At 48.2% G+C, this 19976-nt stretch overlaps 1 protein-coding gene across 9 annotated transcripts in view; it reads right to left on the reverse strand.

The window, feature by feature from the left end:
• Positions 1–19976, reverse strand: part of GATAD2A (GATA zinc finger domain containing 2A) — a 111520-nt gene that overhangs the window by 13733 nt on the left and 77811 nt on the right. For all 9 annotated transcript variants that reach the window (XM_059696075.1, XM_059696071.1, XM_059696077.1 and 6 more), the window contains one exon: positions 54–186. In XM_059696075.1, the coding sequence (XP_059552058.1) occupies positions 54–186 (133 nt within the window). The remainder of the gene's footprint in view (positions 1–53; positions 187–19976) is intronic.

Genomic DNA, 19976 nt, shown 5'->3' on the forward strand with positions numbered 1-19976 from the left:
TATTCAGGGATGCTGTTCAGTGGAGTAGTCCCTAGCAGGGGGACAAGACTCACCATAAGGTCCTCAGTGCTGGTCTCCTGCAAAGCCTCTTTCGGAAGCCCATTCACCCTCGGGCTCATGGGCTGCTCATTGTCGGAGAGCACAATCACATCAGGCGAAGGGGCTCTCTTTTCGGACTTCATGTCACTGTGGAGCAGGGACAGCGGGTTGTTACCAGAGCACACTGTGCTGGACTCTGTCCCCAGAACCCCACGTGAACACCCTCCAGATGCCCAGATTAAAACACAGACAAAGCAAGGAGATGGCAAGCACACTGCCCCACTGGTGGCAACATCTCTCCTTGTGTCCTCCCTGATAGTCTCTCTGCCACCCATCTAGGCTGCCTTCTCTCATTGTACTCACCATGCAGTACCCAAACCCACATGTTTATGGCTGGACCCCTCCCAGTTCCAGTTGGGACTGTTCTTGGTGCCTGCCTTTGTGTCCCTAGGGATGAGGACATCTATATGTCTGAGGGTGACACAGACATTTTGGAAAACACCACCCACCACCACTCCTTTCTCTACCATGTGGCTAGGTGTTGAATTAAAAACGTCAGTGGTTAACCACTGAGCAGCTCCGGCCAGGGCTAGCGTGTTGGCCCGCACACCGAAAGGTCACAGGTTCAGTTCCTAGTCAAGGGCACATATCTGGGTTGTGGGCATGCTCCCCACCTCTGGTTGGGACACGTGCGGGAGCAACCAGTTGATGTGTCTCTCACATCACATCCATGTTTCTCTCTCCCCCCCAACTCCCTCCTTTCCACTCTCTCTGAAAAGCAATGGAAAAAAATATCCTCAGGTTAACAAAAAAGAAAACAAGCAAACAAACATAAATGTCAGTGGTTAGAGCCTCGGCCAGTGCACTGAAGAGTCATAGGTTCGATTCCTGGTCAAGGACACATACCTGGGTTGCAGGTTCGAACCCCAGACCCGGTCAGAGGGTGTGCAGGAGGCAACCATTCAATGTGTCTCTCACATCAATGTTGCCCCCCCGCCCCCGCCCCTGCCTTTCTCCCTTCCCCTCTCTCTAAAGATATCAATGGGAAAAATATCCTTGGGTGAGGATTAATATAAAACAAACAAACAAACAAACAAACAAACAAACACATGGCCCTGGATACTGGCTGAGGTCCTTCCTGGACCACATGTGGCCCCTTCAACCTCCCAGTGGCAACGTGGCTACATGTTTTGAAATAGACTAGAATACAGAACACATTTTATCTTGCAAATCTGGGTGCTCCTCACCTACCTAATCTGCTCACAAACCGGTTTCCAGCAACCTCTACCCACCGTGCTCTAACAGTGGGTGAACTGGTCTGGTGCCAAGGCTACCCCTGCCATTACTCTCGCCCTCTTACCCAAACCCTGTCCACACCCAAGTCTCCTAAGACATACATGCACATCTGAGCCTCTGCTGTGGTGTCACTGACCTTATACACAGGATCAAAGGGTCCCAGAGATGGCACTTTGCCCCCAACTAAGCGGCTCCATTTGCTGAGGGCACAATGTAAACATTCCCTACCGATCTGGCTTCAAATCTTGTTGAACGAATCAAATCTTTCCCTCAGCAGCAAAATCAACCAAGCACCAAACTCGTCCGCTAGGTGGCACTGTTGCCCAGAGAACAAACTTGATAAAGTTAACTGAGTAACAGCTGGAAGTTGTCCCACTCCTTCCACTACACCCCAGCAAAGCAGGGGCAGAGTTATAGAGAACTGCTGCTTAATAGCCCATTAAACCGCCTTTGCTGTCCCTGGTGTGAGCTGCACATTCACAGAGGACTTGACGCTGAGGATTCACTGACTCTCCTGGAACCTGGACCCTAGGTGGCTGCAGGCAGGCGGGGCAGCAGCCCAGGCAGAACCACATCTAGAGTTACAGACTGCAGGCACTTTCTAAGGAAGTGTGTGCTGAGATGAGGGTGATCTACAGGGATTTATCTCTTTTTATCATCTCAGTGAGGGTGTGCACTTCTTCGGAGGGTGAGATGTAAAAAAAAAAAAGAAAGAAAGAAAGAAAGAAATTGGCCTGAGGGAAGAGGGCAGGGTGAGGGAACCAGACCATCTGGAAGCTGCAGCTCTGAGATGGCCACTCAGACCACAGCACTCCTAGGTCCCATCTTAGACTGACATTAATCAATAACTCATCCAAGAGATGACATCACCTCCCATCAAAGATCACTTAGCATCCCAGCAGGAAGTGAACTTCCTGTATGCTAATCAGGCCACCAAAAAGTCATGTGACAAAGGCATTTCCCTCCTTGGTCATGTGACCCTTTAACTGTGCCGTCCTTGTGAAAACCATGGCAACAGCCAGTTCTAACCAGTTTGTGACAAGCAGCCTTCATTTTGAGAAGTGAGGTAGGGTTCAGGTGTTTTTCAGAAAATGGAGGCACCCAGTTCACCCTGGAGCTGCCAGGCTGGAGGGCAATTCCTGTGTGGTGTCCACCCCCGGAGACTATGGTATGTTACAGAGACTGGGTCACTTCCAAACACAGAGGGCCACCAGCCCCTCTAGTTTCCAACATGAAAAACCTTCCTAAGCTCCATCTTTAAAACAAGGGTGTTTCACGTCTCTCAGTTCCTTCCCAAAGAGTTCTTTTAATTCAGGGAAAAGAATGCCTCTTTGATACAGAATCGAGTTTAACATGGACATTCTTTTTTTTTTTTTTTAATTGTTTTAAATTATAGAACCATTTAGACCAGGGGAACAAAAGCAGAGTCTAGCTAGCCCGACATGCTAGAGCAGTGGTTCTCAACCTTCCTAATGCCGTGACCCTTTAATACAGTTCCTCATGTTGTGGTGACCCCCAATTTCATTGTTATAAATTGAACATAATTAAAGCATAGTGATTAATCACAAAAACAATATGTAATTATATATGTGTTTTCCGATGGTCTTAGGCGACCCCTGTGAAAGGGTCGTTCGACCCCTGGGGTCGCGACCCACAGGTTGAGAACCGCTGTGCTAGAGGGACGGTGGCATGGCCAGGTATACTGCTTCAGTCCAAGACAGTCACCTGGGCACCGAGTTTATTTGGAAGCTACAAGACTTCAGGGCAAATCCAATAAGCCCATCCTGCCCATCTTGGGAACCCCTTTGTAAAATATTGTGATCAAGAGATTTTATATGACCTATGAAAAATCACTGGACGCAGGCCAGGCTGTAATCAGAGAAAATGGTCTCACTACCGCATCCTCCTTGGGCAGTCTCTGGCAAAACACATAACCCCCTCAAGTTTTCTGGAGGTAAGACGGGGATTGTAAAGGACTTGTATGCATGCATATAAGCATAACCAATGGACATAAGACACTGGGGGGTAGGGGAGGCCAGGGGGTTGTCAAGGGCGGGGGGAAAAAGGGACACATATGTAATACCCTTTGTAAGACTGTAAGCAATAAAATAAAATTTAAAAAAAAAAAAAAAAGACCGGGATTGTAAACTTATAACAGGATCCTGCGTCCACAACGCCAGGCTACTGTCGCAGGTGTTCACCAGCCAGAGGTCAGTGTGAGGTTAGTATTTAGTGTACTCTGCCCCTCCACCCCCACCCTACTTGTGCCAGGGGAAGCAGTCTCATAGAGGGAATGCAGAAACAGTCCTCACAAGCTCTGACCTTTGTTCTCTGAATGAAGCTGCCTGATGTTGGGGAAAGAGTGCTTCATCTACACTCGTGCATTTATCCATTCAGTCACTCAACTCTTTTTTGCTGAACGCTCACCTAAGTAGGTGTAGTGCCAAGCAGTGAGGATAAACCCCTGGATAAAAAGGTGGTTCTGTCCTTAGGATCTACCAAGAGGGACAGGACCACTACCCACCTCAGCTCAGGAGCAGCTAGCTGGGCAGCTTCTCCAGGGCTTATAGAAATGTAGCATCTTGCTGCCCTACAGCTTGCTCAATCTAAGCCTGCATTTTAACAAGACCCCTGAGATCCCCGCACACACTAGGGGAGCTGGGAATGACTGGGCCCAATAAGGCCTCAGGACAACAAATTCCTCCTTAGGGCCAGCGGCAACCAGCTATTCCCTGCCAGAACCTTCTTCTCTGCAACTCTCTGGCCCAGCAGCAGGGTCCAGAAGCAGGTGGCTGCTAGTTGTGGTTAAAGGTGGGGTGAGGAGTTGCTAGATCAGCACCCTCCTCACCTGCTCCTTCTGCAAAACCCTAACCTGGGCCCCAGGGCATTCCTCCCATTGGAACCCATTCACACCTCCCAGGCCAAGCCAATTCTTATCCACCCCAACCAGTCCCACCAGTCTCTATACCATGGGATCATTCTGTCTTGGGCTCTGACCTTCACCACCATTCCTTTCACCACACCCCCCACGTCCTCCTTCACAAGATGCACTTCAAACCTTTTGTGCCCCCAAAGGTCCCTGGGTTGTCCCACCCCAAGCTAGGGCTACAGGTAGTCACAGAACAGTGGCCAGGGCCCTATGGCTCTACTTATAGCCTGTCTCTAGAAGGCCCGGGTACTGGATGTTCCCAGGATGACCCAACAAGCAAAAGACAAAACAAGAGTCCAGTCCTGATGTGATTCTATGGACTCAGAAGAGGGGGTGAGGCTCCCCTCCTCCCTAGAACCAGAAGAACAGGAATCTTCTCCTAGTGCCACACTGGCTAGGAGTGGCAGAGGGACCACAGGCCCTCCTCCCAGAGCCCATGGCCATGCTCACAAAGGCCTACCATGAGTGGGCACTGTGCACCAAGCTTGCACACTGGGGAAGGGGGTGAGTGTTGCTGTCATTCTCCCATAAACCACCCGTGGTCTCACTTGATCCTGCCTCTTGCAAGTGGAGGAGCCTAGGGCAAGATACTTCCCTCCCCTCCGTGCCTCCTACAAGGACAGGAACAGGGGTTTCAGCTCAGCTGCCCCTCAGAGTTGCTCAGATAACTTGGGAAGCTGTCAGGAAATCGGAGTCCAGACCTTTCCTGAAGCATTAAGAGGCTGCTCACTGTGAATGCAAGCTTGGCACACAATGGGCTACTGAGGTAACCAGCATTCAAATATTCTCAAACCTGCGAGGGCAGGAATTGTGTCTGTTCTGTGAGCAACTGTCTCAGCAGCTACAGTATGGTCTGACATAGTGGGTTTTCAGGCAACAGGATTGGCACACGCCCATTTCCTCCTCTTCCTGGCACCTGGTTCCAGGATGGGGTCTGTAAGTCCACAAGAAACTCAGCAAGACCTGTAGAGTGACTAATGATCTTGCACATGTGGGTGACTATGTCCACAGGCACAATCGATGCTGTGTTGCTAAAGGATGTGTAAATTCACTTAAAAGGATTTCTGAATTCTGGGTTATGTGTCTGTTCAGGACACAGGCCCTGGAAGTCCAACCTCTAGCCTGTGAGTCCAGGATTCTGGTGGATGTTAAAGGAAGCCCCAATACTCATGGTTGACAAAACCCTGTACACAGAACCAGCACTCCACCCTGATGAAGTCATCAGCCCAGCCTTGAGAGCCCTGTGAAAGCGCTCATTCCAGCTGACCCTTGACTGTGCTCACACTCCATCTAGTCCTGTTCCCATGACCTGGGCTGGTTTTGTGACTTGCTCTCTCTACAGGAACGTGGAGGAAGCAACACTGCAAGCTTCTGAGGCAAGGCCACAGGAACCTTGCAGCTCCTACTTGGGCCCCTAGAGTGAGCCCACGAAGGCCCAGGTACTGCAGTTCCCGAGACCACCCTGGTGTAGGATGCCAAGCTAGCTTCATGGAAAGAAGGTCTCTGAGGGTCAGAGACAGCCATGGAGATGAGCCTAGCCATCCCATGTGAGTGACAAAGCCACCAGTCATCCAGCTCAGCTAACGTGGACTGCAAGAACAAGAGCCCAAGAAGCAGTGCCCTGCTGGGACCAGCCAACCAGGAGACCCAACACACCATTACAAACCAATACATCATTACTTTAAACCACTAAGATAATGGGGCCAACAGGGAGTTAGCCCACACCACGGAACTCCTTGTCCTCCCTCAGACTGTCCCCAACAGAGGACATCTATCCTAGACATTACCCTGGGATAGAGTAGGGAGAGACAAGGGGGGTTCCTAACAGCCACCCCTGCTGACTCTCAAAGCCCCACAAAGGGACCAGTGCAGTTCTTCACACATGTATCTCCTGTGGCAGATACAGAACTTGGAATAAGATAGACATGGAGCCAAAGCCGGTTTGGCTCAGCGGATAGAGCGTCGGCCTGCGGACTGAAAGATCCCAGGTTCGATTCTGGTCAAGGGCATGTACCTGGGTTGCGGGCACTTTCCCAGTGGGGGATGTGCAGGAGGCAGCTGATCGATGTTTCTCTCTCATCGATGTTTCTAGCTCTCTATCTCTCTCCCTTCCTCTCTGTAAAAAATCAATAAAATATATTAAAAAAAAAAAAAGATAGACATGGAGTTCCAGGAAGACCGAGCAAGAGATCAGAGCTACCCAGCAAAGAGGGTGAGGAGAAAGTCCCACAGAAAAGGAGGGGCCATCCTCAAGCCTATGAGCCACCACCTTCAGATACAACCTGGAGTGATATCTGAGTCACAGCCAAAAGCAATTCCATGCTTAATCCAATGAGCACAATTCCAGAAACACTTCTAGAAAAGTCCTACGAGAAAATAAGAGGTATCACCAGTTCCTGGGTAGTCCTACCATCTGGCACCATCTTACTGGCAGGCCCCTGAGAACTGGGTGTCTTGACAGACACACATTTCTGGGGCCTTTCATGGCCACCTGGACAAGGAGGCTGCTCAGTGGAACCCCACCCTCCTCTTCCAAGGGATACCATTCACTCAGAAACATTTGATGTGACTAGACAGGAAGCTCTGCTGCCCAGACACAGATTGTGCCCCACAGTCCACGTCCTGCCTACCCCATAGGGGGAGGGGTGCCTGGTCCTCTCCCAGACCCTTACAGCCCTGGAGCCCACCAGCCTGCTTCTCACCCCTCTGCTTGAATCCCTTCTTGGCATCCACTGCTACTTCTCCCAGCACTGTAACTTGACACCCTGTTGGCTGGGATGTCAAGAGAAAAGCCTGCTTTGTGGGGTCCTGGAAGTCAGAACACATTTTGCTTCTTGGCCACAAAGGCCATGGAGGTGAGCAGCTGCAATGGGATTTTTGAAACCTAGCCATCATTCTTCCTGGAGACTTCAGGTCTGACTATCACTCTGGGATGCCATTACAGTGCACCTGCCCTGCCACAGCTACAGCTGAACATATCAGGAGAAGAGGAGGGAGCATGCGTGGCCAGGCTCTGGCCTATGCGCCCAATCCCCCCTTTAGGATCTCCAGCACAGAGATGGGCAATCCCAGGGCACATGGCAGGAGCAGAGGAGCACTATGCCATCAGCAAGGTCAGGAGACATCCAGCCTATCTTGCGGGGGCTCCTTTTAGGAACAAAGGAACCCCTGAAAGTTACAAATCCTGGCCAGGAAGGCCAAGAGGACCTCACTGTGACTGGAAGCAGTGATAGGGGCCAGTTTCCGGGTGTGAAGAGTCGCCAAGAGATGTACAGACAAGCCAAAGAGAGGACCCCCTGAGCCAACAGCTGGCAGTGGCCCCATGGAAAGACCCCAACACCAAATAGTAACAAGGTAGCCTGCAGGGCCAGCTCCCACCCAAGGAGTCACTTCAGCATGATCCTGACCGGTCCAGCCAGGATTCAACACCACCAGGGAGATTAAATCCAGTTCAGCACACTCTGTTCAAAAATTCAGGAAGAGACACTTATTGGAAATGACCAGTCATAGAACTGAAAAGCTGATATATGTAAGGTTTGGAAAAATCGCCCAGGACATATACTGATTCTTTATAATGGCCAGCCCTGTGCCAACCATCAAGATGCACACGACCATGTAATCCTCGCAGCTGTTCGACTGTTACACCCGTCCACAAGTGAATGGAATGATTTTCCCAGGTCACATGCCCGTGGCCTGCAGAGAGTACTAGTATAAGGTGGGAGAGGATGGGTCCCATGTGACTTTCAACTCTGACGTCTCTACCTTGAGTTACCAAACACAATTTTTATACTAGATTAAAGGGGAAAGTGTTTTTATTCATACTTGAAGGATCCTAGACAGCCAGCAGCATCTGCATATAAAGTCCCTGAAGTAACATAGAAATGACTGTGAGGACATAGACGGGGTCTCTTGACTGAGAAACAACTCTCACTACACATGGATGACCATCTGCCTGATGAAACTAGGTAGGATTTTGGCACTTGGGAATCCAGGCTCCCAAAGGGCCAGGACCTTGGAAGAGTAAATGAAAAACAAATGTCAAACCTAGACTGTTGGCCCCAGCATCAATGCTAGTGTCCACTCTTTCCTCTGTTCCCTAACCACGTTAGGCCAATCTTCCACCAAGGAGGACATAAAGAGAACCCAGGAGCACTCTCCAGCTCAGAGGGACTCCAGACATCAGATGAACCCAAACCCACATTCTGGGATGCCGGCTTCCTCACCAACATATAGCAAGAGAAGGGTCACCTACGTGCAGGTGAAAACCACACATGAGCAACAAGCACGGCTTCCTAGTTTGTACTAACCACAAACTTTTGTGATAAATGGAAAGCTCCCTTTAAATACCTAATTCAAACTGCTGGATCCTTCCCCACCTTCCACAGGCAAATCCTTTCAGGCTCACCTGTCCCCCAATCCCCACGTGCTTAGACCTACTCCAGCTACTCTGAGCCTAGCAGCCAAGGGACTCCACACAGGTCAGCCACCCAGGTCATACAGGAGGACCGGGGGTGGGGGGGTGGGGGGGCAGGTCTACCTCTCTGGCTGTGGGAACCTGCCCCAAACCTCAATGAATCTTGGTTTCTTCATCTTCAGAATGAATGCTGCTGACTTCAAGGGGGTGTCATGAAATATAAAAAATACAAAAAAAAAAAGCATCTAGTCAAAAGACAGTGACCCTGCCTTTCTTCCAGATCCTTGCAGAATGCAATGTGCACACGTGAGGCAACCCCATCACTTTCTCTGCTCTGAACTGACTCATCTGATCATCCGCCCTGCAACTGGAGGTCCCTAGGGACGAGGTCTCAGGCTGAGGGTTTCTCTTCCTTCCACTGTCTGACCCCAGCAGGCCATCAACCATTGTGCTGCTGGAGACATAAGCACAGACCCTCCTGGGCATCCTCTGTCCACGCTGGACAGCCAGAAACGATTTGCCTGTGCTCCTCTGCATAACACTGGGCTACTAGCAGTTCCCCAAATTGGTCCTTGGGACCCCTCCAGGGGCTCTGCCAGGTTGTAACACAGAGACATCTGCTTTTTTCGCCAAGGTGGGACAGCAGTGCCAAACTATGCCAGGAGTCAGTGTTGTCACGCTATGGGCAATGCCCTTATGAAGAACCATTGATTGGCTGCCTTCTGCATGCCCCTCCACTGGGGATCAAGTCCAAAGCGTGGACATGTGCCCTGACAGGGAATGGAACCGTGACCTCCTGGTTCACAGGTCAATGTTCAACCATCCCAGCCCTCGAGTTAGAGTCTTTTTAATATTCTGTGACAAGATAGAATTTTGAAAAACTAGTGTTTGCCTCTATGAGCCCAACAGCTTCCCAACATATCAGAGATGAACTAATCTGATTCTACAATACTGAAAATGAAATGTGTCAGTAGAGTTGACCCTTGAACAACTCGGGGTTAGGAGCACTGACCCGTGCACAATAAAAAATCCACATGTAACTTTTGACTTCCTAAAACTTTAACTACTAATAAATAACCTACTGTTGACTGGATGTCATACAGATAACATACTGACAGTCAATACAGATGTCATACAGATAGTCAATTAACACATATTTTTTATGTTATATGTATCATATACTATATTCTTACAATAAAGTAAGCTAGAGTAAAAATCAAGATGATCATAAAAAAAGACATTTACAGTACCGTATGTTAATGAAAAACATCTAAACTAATAAAAGAGAAAAATGGTAATTGGCGTACGACGATACCCTTTTCATTGGCTAATCAGGGCTATATGCAAATTAACTGCCAACTAAGATCGGCAGTTAACTGCCAACAAGATGGCGGTTAATTTGCATATGTAGGCACAATGCAGGGAGGCGAAAGGGAAAGCAGGAAGAAGAGCCCCCTGCCACTGACAGTGATCGGAAACCCAGGGGGGAGCTAAGAGCTGGGGGGCAGGGCAAAGCCATGATCGGAGAATCAGGTGCCTTTTCCGCCCTGGCAAGTGATAGCAGGAAGTAGGGGTGGAGCCAGCGATGGGAGCTGGGCACGGTCGAAGCTGGCAGTCCCAGGATCTAGGGGTCCCTTGCCTGGGCCTAAAGCGAAGCCCACGATCGCGGGGCCGCTGCAGCTGTGGGACCCCGCTGCCCGGGCCGGACGCCTCAGCCAGAGGCGTCCGGCAGGGGCGGAGCCCACGCGATCGCGGCGCCCCCCGCTGCCACTGCAGGTCCCTGCTGCCCGGGCTGGACGCCTAGGCCAGAGGCGTCAGGCCTGGGCAAGGGGCCGATCCTGCGATTGGAGGGTGATGGGGGTCAACGCCTGAGGGCTCCCAGTATGTGAGAGGGGGCAGGCTGGGCTGAGGGACACTCCACACACACACACACACACACACACACACACACACACACACACACACATCCAGTGCACGAATTTCGTGCACCAGGCCCCTAGTCTATGTATAAGTGGACTCACACAGTGCAAACCCATGTTGTTCAAGGATCAACTGTATCTGAAACATCTCAACAAGCAAGTAAACCAGTATTTTCTAATGTTCAATGATAAAACAAAAATCAAACAGAATAAAAAAATCATTCAGGAGGAGAAGAGACATATTTCCCAGGCAGAAGAATATCAAGTAATCTATGCAGATGCTACAACCTTGAAGAGGGGGAATGGTTACTATGGGCTGTAAATAGTGACTTCCTTCCAAAGTGGACAGCACACAAAAAGGCAAGAGAGAAGCTTTACATGGGAGACACCTGACAGACACCACCTCCACCAGGGGATCAAAGTCAACATCAGTGAAAAGTCACATTCGCTTAGCTGGCGTGGCTCAGTGGTTGACCGTCAACCTATGAACCTGGAGATCACAGTTCAATTCCCAGTCAGGGCACATGCCCAGGTTTCAGGCTTGATCCCTAGTTGGGGGCATGCAGGAGGCAGCTAATCAATGATTCTCTCTCATCATTGATGTTTCTATCTCTCTCTCCCTCTCCAAAATCAATTTTTTTAAAAAAAGTCACACTGATGGTATGTGCCCCAGACACAATGTACAGAGAAGGGTGCCTCACCTCTGTGGTCTTCCTCACCCTCCACATACCCATCACCCCAGTCCAACCATAAGAAAAACATAAGAAAACACAAATCCCTATTGAGGGCATCCTATAAAATACCTCAATGGTACTCAAAACTGTCCAGGTCATCAAATCAGGAAAGGCTGAGCCCGACTGGCATGCACTGACCTATGAACCAGGAAGTCACAGTTCGATCCAGTGGGGGCATGCAGGAGGCAGCCTATGGATGATTCTGTCTCATCATTGATGTTTCTATCTCCTCTCTGAAATCAATAAAAAAATATATATTTAAAAAAAAGGGAGGGGGGAGGGGGAGAGCCTGAGAAACTATCTCAGCCCAAAGGAGCCTAAGGAAACTAAATGTAACAAGGATCCTGGGACAGAAAAGGTAAAAAAAAAAAAAAAAAGGAAATCTGAATAGATTATAGACTTTAGTTAATAGCAACATGTGGGTTTTCGGTTCCACAGTAACCTATTAACAATGGGGAGACTGGGACAGGGTGAGCAGAATCTTTGCAACCTTTCTGTAAATCTAAAATGATTCTAAATTTAGGATGTACTTTTTTAAAAAAAAGATTATTCTGTTCAAAATGCAAAAAGACTGGTGGACTTTAATGTAACCAAGTACAGAAAGTTCACTAAAAACGTTTAAGAGTCTACAGTGCAACTAACTGTTAGGGCAGTAATTCTCAACCTTTCTAATGCCGCGACTCTTTAATACAGTTCCCCATGTTGTGGTGACCCCCAACCATAAAATTATTTTCGTTGCTACTTAACTGTAATTTTGCTACTGTTATGAATCATAATGTAAATATCTGATATGCAGGATGCATTTTCATTGTTACAAATTGAACATAATTAAAGCATAGTGATTAATCACAAAAACAATATATAATTATATATGTGTTTTCTGATGGTCTTAGGCAACCCCTGTGAAAGGGTCTTTTGACCCCCAAAGGGGTCGCGACCCACAGGTTGAGAACCGCTCTGTTAGGGAGCGGCCACTTTGTTTCAGTGTTCCATTAAAGGAAGAAATACACAATTATCTAAAAAGACTAATCAAACACCTCAGTGCCCCAAATGTTCTGTGTGAAGCTGGTTTTTTCAAAGGCTTTAACCCTAACAACATATCACAAGAAATTGGTTGCAGAAGAGATATGAGAATCCAGCTGTCTACTTACTAAGCAAAGTAATTAAACTTGCAGAATAGTTATTTCTCATAAAAAAAAAGTTATTTATGCTGCCATGTAATAATGGGTCATCTGTATTAAATGAATAACACTGTCATCTTTATTAGATTAATTAATATTGTCAACAGATTATTTTCTTTTTAAAAAAATATTTTTATTGATTTCAAAGAGGAAGGGGGAGAGAGAGAGAGAGAGAGAGAGAGACATCAATGATGAAGAGTCATCAAGACCCCTCCTGGGGGTTGAGCCCACAACCCGGGCATGTGCCCTTGACCGCAATCAAACCCAGGACTGCTCAGTCCACAGGCTGACGCTCTATCCACTAAGCCAAACCAGCAAGAGCATCAACAGATATTTTCAACACCAATGTTCTCTGGGTACTAGAGAAGGTAAAGGGGCTGTGCCAGTGCTTGTGGCAAAGGGTTTCCCATCCCTGTGGCAGATGCCAGTCTGAGCAAAGGCTCCTGAGTGAGGGCCTCCTGACACATGGACTTTTTCTTGAAGTTATATTTTGAAAGAGAGAGATACTAAAAATTTAATAGGACTCACCCCACAGATACACTGTAATTTCCCTATAATATTACTCAATTATATGGCAACAAAACTTGGTAACCCTGTTCTTGTGGCTTTAAAGCAGCAACTGTACAGGCCCCGCTGTTACTCAATGCACAGATACTGGCATTTCCAGGGCAGCTCCGCGGCTGACACTGTGCGCCTGCAGATTGGGAGACCAAGCACAAACTCCATTGCTAGTACACTACCCTGCACCTGATGCCCCACTCTCCACAGACTGCTACTTTCCAGGCCAAAGGTATTTTCTCTCTTCCCAACAGGTCCACCTCCATCCTCAAGTCCAGGTGCTCCTCAGCTCTACCCAGCCCAGAACACCACCTCTTCCCCCTCCAGAGGGCACTCCAGGGCCTGACCTTCCCAGCCAGACAGCCACCCTGCTCCCACCACCCTGGGCCTTCTCAGGCCCCAACTCTGACCAAACCCAAAGGCTCCAGGGACCTGAAACCCTAAGTACCCCAATTTCTGGCTATAAGCTCCCCAGACAGTGCCACCAAGACTGCTCTGTTCCACAATGACCATAGGCACTGCCAAGTGTTCCTGAAGGAAGAAAATGCGGTATGCCCGAACTGATCATTCTCCTCAGAGTACCACTGTGTTGACGTTTTTTCCCCCGAGAGCTGTCAAGGCCTGCTTTGAGGAACCCTACAAGCTACCGGGTCTCAGTCCCACTAAGACCTGAAGCTTTGCAATGTGGTTATATCACAACTATTTTTAAGATTAAATATTAAAAATAAGCAGTATTATGGCTTGGGACCCAAGGAAGAGGAAATGCAGCAAGGGCTGGGTTTTTTTCTCTCCTTGATATATTTTTATTGATTTCAGAGAGAGGAAAGGAGAGGGAGAGACAGAAACGTAGATAAGATCAGCTGCCTCCTGCATGTCCTCTACTGGGGATTGTGCCCTGACTGAGAATCTAACCATGATCTCCTGGTTCATAGGTCAACCACTGAGTCACACTGGCCAAGCAGCAAGGGCTGGTTTATATCTCCCGCCTCTCCACCCCTCGCACACTCCTCACTCATCCTGCCCCTTGTGGGCTCCTGCATGGTGCCAGCATTGAGACTGCCTTGGCCAAAGGGAACTCAACAAGTTCAAAGGCAGCTGATGCCTGGCTGTGCATGTCACCTACCTTACTCCCACAGGTCTCTGTGGCCATCCACCTATACTCCCCTCTCTCACTCTTGGACACCCATGAATCCCATGGCTCCTACCCATTAGCACTGCGACAAACCTTACTGAATGACACTGGGAGCTTCTAAGGCTCAGGAATGACCAACCTTGTCCGGCTGGCGTGGCTCAGTGGTTGAGTGACCTATGAACCAGGAGGTCATGGTTGATTCCCAGTCAGGGCAAATGCCCAGTGGGGGGCATACAGGAGGCAGCCAATTGATGATTATCTCTTACCATTGATATTTCTCTTTCTCCCTTCCTCTCTGAAATCAATAAAATAAAATAAAATAAAATAAAATAAAATAAAATAAAATAAAATAATAAAATAAAATATCAGTCTCGACTAAGGAATGGTGGGTTCTAAGGATGGGGTAAACTGTCCTGGGCCACATGGGGGTGAGTGGAATCAGGCTGAAAGACACCCTCATTCTCTTTCCACCACCTGCTGGTACCACCCTCAGGCTCACAAATTGCAATTCATGTGTTAATCTTCTCAAGGGAAAAATCTTGGCAATCTCTTACAAACAGGCCAGCTCTCCTTTTCCTTCAGGGCACTGAGAAAATGCTCCTCTCCTAGTGTGTCCCCTGTTTGTCCCACCTGGGGTCACACACACCTTTGGGAGGTCCCAGGAATAACTCCTGTTCCCACCTGCTCTACACAGTCCTCCCCTTCATTTTGTTCCTTTACCAGATTAGGTGGCTGTGAAGGACACAGTGGGATCCCTCGGTCCCAGTGCTCTGGCCAGTGCACTTGCCACCCCCGCATCACAGGATGCAAGATAAAAAGCCGTGCATATTAAGAGCAGTTTTAGCCAGCCCAGTAGAGGACTGGCTGGTCAGAGACATTCCCACACATATCCCTGCAAGTAGAACGTTTAAATGACCCAACTAACAGGGTGAGGAGCCTGTCAACATGTGACAAAACACGAGCAGGAATATATGCTATGAGGAGGTATCAGAAACTGCATTGCAGAATTACACCAAAGAATTTCAAAATAATTTGCAAATCTGCTTAATTCACACATGTGTGAAGAGAAGCATTCCTGGCTGCTGAAGGATAAGCACTTAAGAGTGTTTACCTTGGTGACCATGAACAAGGGCTACCACACAGGACATCTCCAGAAGGCTTACACTGTCCAATGAGAAACCATCCCCTCCATGGCCAGAGGAGGGTGCCATAAAGGCAACAGAAAAGTGACAACCCATGGTGCTCCTTACCTACCAGGCCGGCTCACACTATGCCCAGAGTGACACTATGTCACTCTGATATCCCAAAATAATCTAATAACTTTTAGAAGTACAGGTGAACCCCTCAAATGTCAATTATTTCAAACCTGGAATAAGGTATGGTCAGAGAGAGAACTGGGATGAGGAGCCCGAAGGGAAGGGGTGAGGCAGAGAATGAGAAGATGGAGAGAGGCCACAAAAGTTTGGAGGTGGCAGTGACGCAGAGAAGAGAGCATGGAATCAGGAACTGATTTCCAAAGAAACATATCTCTCAGTTCTCATGTTCTGAACACAATAAAAAACACAAGCAGGCTCTAACCGGTTTGGCTCAGTGAATAGAGCGTCGGCCTGCGGACTCAAGGGTCCCAGGTTTGATTCTGGTCAAGGGCATGTACCCTGGTTGCAGGCACATACCCAGTAGGTAGTGTGCAGGAGGCAGCTGATCAATGTTTCTAACTTTCTATCCCTCTCCCTTCCTCTCTGTAAAAAAGCAATAAAATGTATTTTTTAAAATTGAAAATAAATAATAAAAAATAAAAAACACAGGCAGGCTAAGATTTCCAGTTGGAGCTGATGGAGTAGCTCTCTGAGACCTGGGCTCTCCTGGAAGTTGCCCAGAAGTAGAGAGAGAATCAGCAGTGAAAGGGAGCAGCCAAACCACAACAGGTGCTGGGGAGGGAGCTGAGCTTCAAAGGGTCTCCCAGAGTGCTGGAGCCCCAACTCAGAGAAGTGATGGTCAGAAGGAACGAACAGGTTTCTGGATGCAGGACTTCCAAAGCTCTCACATAAGACAGCGAGGTCAATCCCTGTGAGGAAGACTGCAGATGAACCAGGGTGAGGGCCACACCTACTTGGCTATGTGAAAACCAGGACCCTTTTCCAAGCCATCACGCCCACAGCTGTGTCACATTCGCCCAACTCACTCAAGGATACACATTCCAGTAGACAGCTGGCCAGCAGGCCAGGCACAGCTGCAGTGCCACATGGTCCTGAGAACACAGTGAGTAGGGGCTCAGGTTTGTACATGGCCAGTGAGCACTCCTACCCATCACCAGACAGGCAGCCAGTGCAGCAACAATCAGCCTTCTGTTATCAAGGGCAAAAGACTGATAGTCATACAAGTAGGCCAGGACCCGGACCCATACCGCTCTGGAAACCCATTGGCTAAAATTGTAAAGACTTCCATGGCCTGTTTTACTCAGTGATTAGAGCGTCAACCCTTGAACGGTCTCAGGTTTGATTCCCGGTCAAGAGCACATACCTCAATTGCAGGCTTGGTTGCATGCTGTAGGCAACCAATTGATGTCTCCCCCACCCCTCTACTCTCTCTAAAAATCAATTAAAAAATATCATCGGGTATGGATTTAAAAAGACTGAAGATACCATCATCCTGTACACCAAAAAGGTGGCAAGGTTCAATTCCTGGTCAGGGTGCATGTGGGAGGCAACCAATTGATGTTTCTCTAAAAATATAAAAATAAAATAAAAATAAAAAAGACTGAAGACACCAAGTGAAAATGAAGTGGCCAGTCCCCCACACCTACCAGAGTAAAATGGCCTAGACATTTTGGGGGAAATGGTAGTTTCTTTAGAACAACACACACCAAGAGAAATGAGGATCAATGTCCATGTAAAGACTTCTGCAGGAGCCGAAACCGGTTTGGCTCAGTGGATAGAGCGTCGGCCTGCGGACTGAAAGGTCCCAGGTTCGATTCCGGTCAAGGGCATGTACCTGGGTTGCGGGCACATCCCCAGTAGGAGATGTGCAGGAGGCAGCTGATCGATGTTTCTCTCTCATCGATGTTTCTAACTCTCTATCTCTCTCCCTTTCTCTCTGTAAAAAATCAATAAAATATATTAAAAAAAAAAAAAAAAGACTTCTGCAGGAATGATCATGGCAGCTGTGCTTACCCAGCCCTGGCAGTCTATGGACAGGTGAGTGGATAACTCTGACATCCACGCAGGAGTCGCTCAGCAAAATGCTGATACGCACCATGAATGAATCTCAAAGCACACAGAGAGAAGCCAGAATCCACCAAACACATACTGCATGACGCCATTTGTAGGAAGTCTGAGAAGAAGAGAGGTTATGTCTAGCGTGGGAGAGTGCATCCAGTCAGGGAGGCCAGGAAATGCATGGAGGGCTTGAGGGAATTTCATAGGGTGAGGACAAGGTTCTATACCAGCCATGGGCAAACTACGGCCCGCGGGCCAGATCCGGCCCGTTTGAAATGAATAAAACTAAAAAAAAAAAAAAAAAAAAAGACCGTACCCTTTTATGTAATGATGTTTACTTTGAATTTATATTAGTTCACACAAACACTCCATCCATGCTTTTGTTCCGACCCTCCGGTCCAGTTTAAGAACCCATTGTGGCCCTCGAGTCAAAACGTTTGCCCACCCCTGTTCTATACTCTGCTAAGGCTTTGGACTACATAGGTGGATGCATGTATGCAAACTGTACCAGGAGAGGCTCACATGGTGTGCAACTGTTACCTCTTGCCAGGGCAGGCAGCCCCAGTGTTTACTTTATCCTTCGCCCCCCAAGAGGCCACTTATAAAGAATGTCACCCAAACAACAAACACTACCTATGACCCATGCATTGAGTCATCTTGGGTGATGTAAACCTTTTCCTTCAGACCCCATTTCTACACAGAACAGAACAGGCTATCACACACACTCACATTACAGACAAATGGCTGCACTACCATGTTACTTTCAGATTCATTTTTGCGTTGGAAGAAGACCTGGTTGTTAACGTGTGCGTGGATGATGTGCCTGCCTACACACCACCACTGTGGGCCATGAAGCCCTGTCTTAATTACAAATGACCAGCCAATGAGATTCCTGGGCACAAAAGAGGTGACTGGTCTCTACACAGATGTGTCACCCCCCACTACTCCCTTGGTAAATGCCAAAGTCTCAAAAGAAAGATGAGACAGTGATTCTGTTATCAAGGATACCAGGTTCAACAAAAGTGCCCTGCTTTGCAGACCCACAAAACAGACAGTACTTTTGTACATGCTACATCTGTTATAACTTTTAAATGCCTGACCAGAGAGGTAGAAAGCCAGAAAAACTAAAAGGCAATAACACCTCTAAGGACTCTGGATGCTACTGCCAGCTCCCAGTAGGCTCTCGGTGGGTACAGTAGCCCCTCCTACCACATAAGGGGCAAGCCCTTGGTCCAAGTGAAGTCCCATCCCTGGGCTAAAGAGATGCATGACTCAATGGGGGAAGGGGAGAGAAGAGGGAGATACAAGGCTGCCTCAAGGCAGTATAGGCAGTCACCAAGACACCTGTGACATATCCAAGGTCCACGTAGCAGGCTATTGAGGAGAAACGGGGCTCTTGGTGTGCCCCTGCCCTGTCTGTGTTTTCTTCCAAGTAAAATGAAAGAAGTAGAGATGATCTGCTTAGGTGCCCAATGACTTCGACCCTCCTCCCCCATGAGCCATACCCTCAAATAGTCCCTAAGGCCTCTGCATGTTGTTTCATAATATGTTACCCCAGAAAGTAGCATGATGAGTTCATTTCTGTCCCCAGGACATGGTTTAGCTTAGTGGAGAGAACGTCTGCCTGTGGACTGAAGGGTCTAGGGTTCGATCCCCAGTAGGGGACATGTAGGAGGCAGCTGATCAATGATTCTCTCTCATCACTGATATTTCTCTCTCTCTCTCTCTCTCTCTCTCTCTCTCTCTCTCTCTCTCTCCCCCCCCCTTCCTCTCTGAATCAATAAAATATACATACATATAAAGAAAAGAAAAAGGCACACACAAAAATACATTTTCAGTGAAACATGGAGGTGACTATTCATGGAACCCCCACCCCACATAGGCTCAGGGTGACAAGGGACGTAGTCCTTACGTTTCAGGTGCAGAACATCTAAAGAAGTAGTTCATGTTTTTTGTTCTTGTTGTTTTTAATACATTTTTTATTGATTTCAGAGAGGAAGGGAGAGGGAAAGAGAGATAGAAACTGATGTTTCTATAATGAGAGAGAATCGTCAACTGGCTGCCTCCTATACCCCCCGCCCCCCCCTTTGGGGATCAAGCCCACAAGTCAGGCATATGCCCTGACTGAATCGAACTGCAAGTGTGGATGCTCAACCACTGAGCCACGCCAGCCAGGCGAGGTTCATGTTTTACTGAGTTTGAATGTTTCTTGACCCAAGGGAAAGGGGGGGTGACAGGGAGTTGTTCTCACTTGTGTGTGTCCCAGATTATTTCTGAAGTTCAACATTTGTGACAGAAAGACTCTCCGCTAGAAGGAGTAGATTCTACTTATCACAAAAACAAAACAAAGAACCCAATGCTATCCCAGCTTCAGCCTTATCTAATAGTCCTGACTTGAGGTGGGGGGAGGGTAGCCTATGCCCAACCTTTGGGTTGGTCTCGCAAGATCAACAGGCTCACGACTTCCACCTCTGTGATTTTTGTTTTTCTGAGAGCACACTTGTGGATGCCAGAACGAAAACCAAACTATTTTTAACCTCACTTGTATTTTTTTAAAAC

Source organism: Myotis daubentonii, chromosome 5 (assembly GCF_963259705.1).
Source record: "Myotis daubentonii chromosome 5, mMyoDau2.1, whole genome shotgun sequence".
In the NCBI taxonomy this organism is placed as follows: Eukaryota; Metazoa; Chordata; class Mammalia; order Chiroptera; family Vespertilionidae; genus Myotis; species Myotis daubentonii.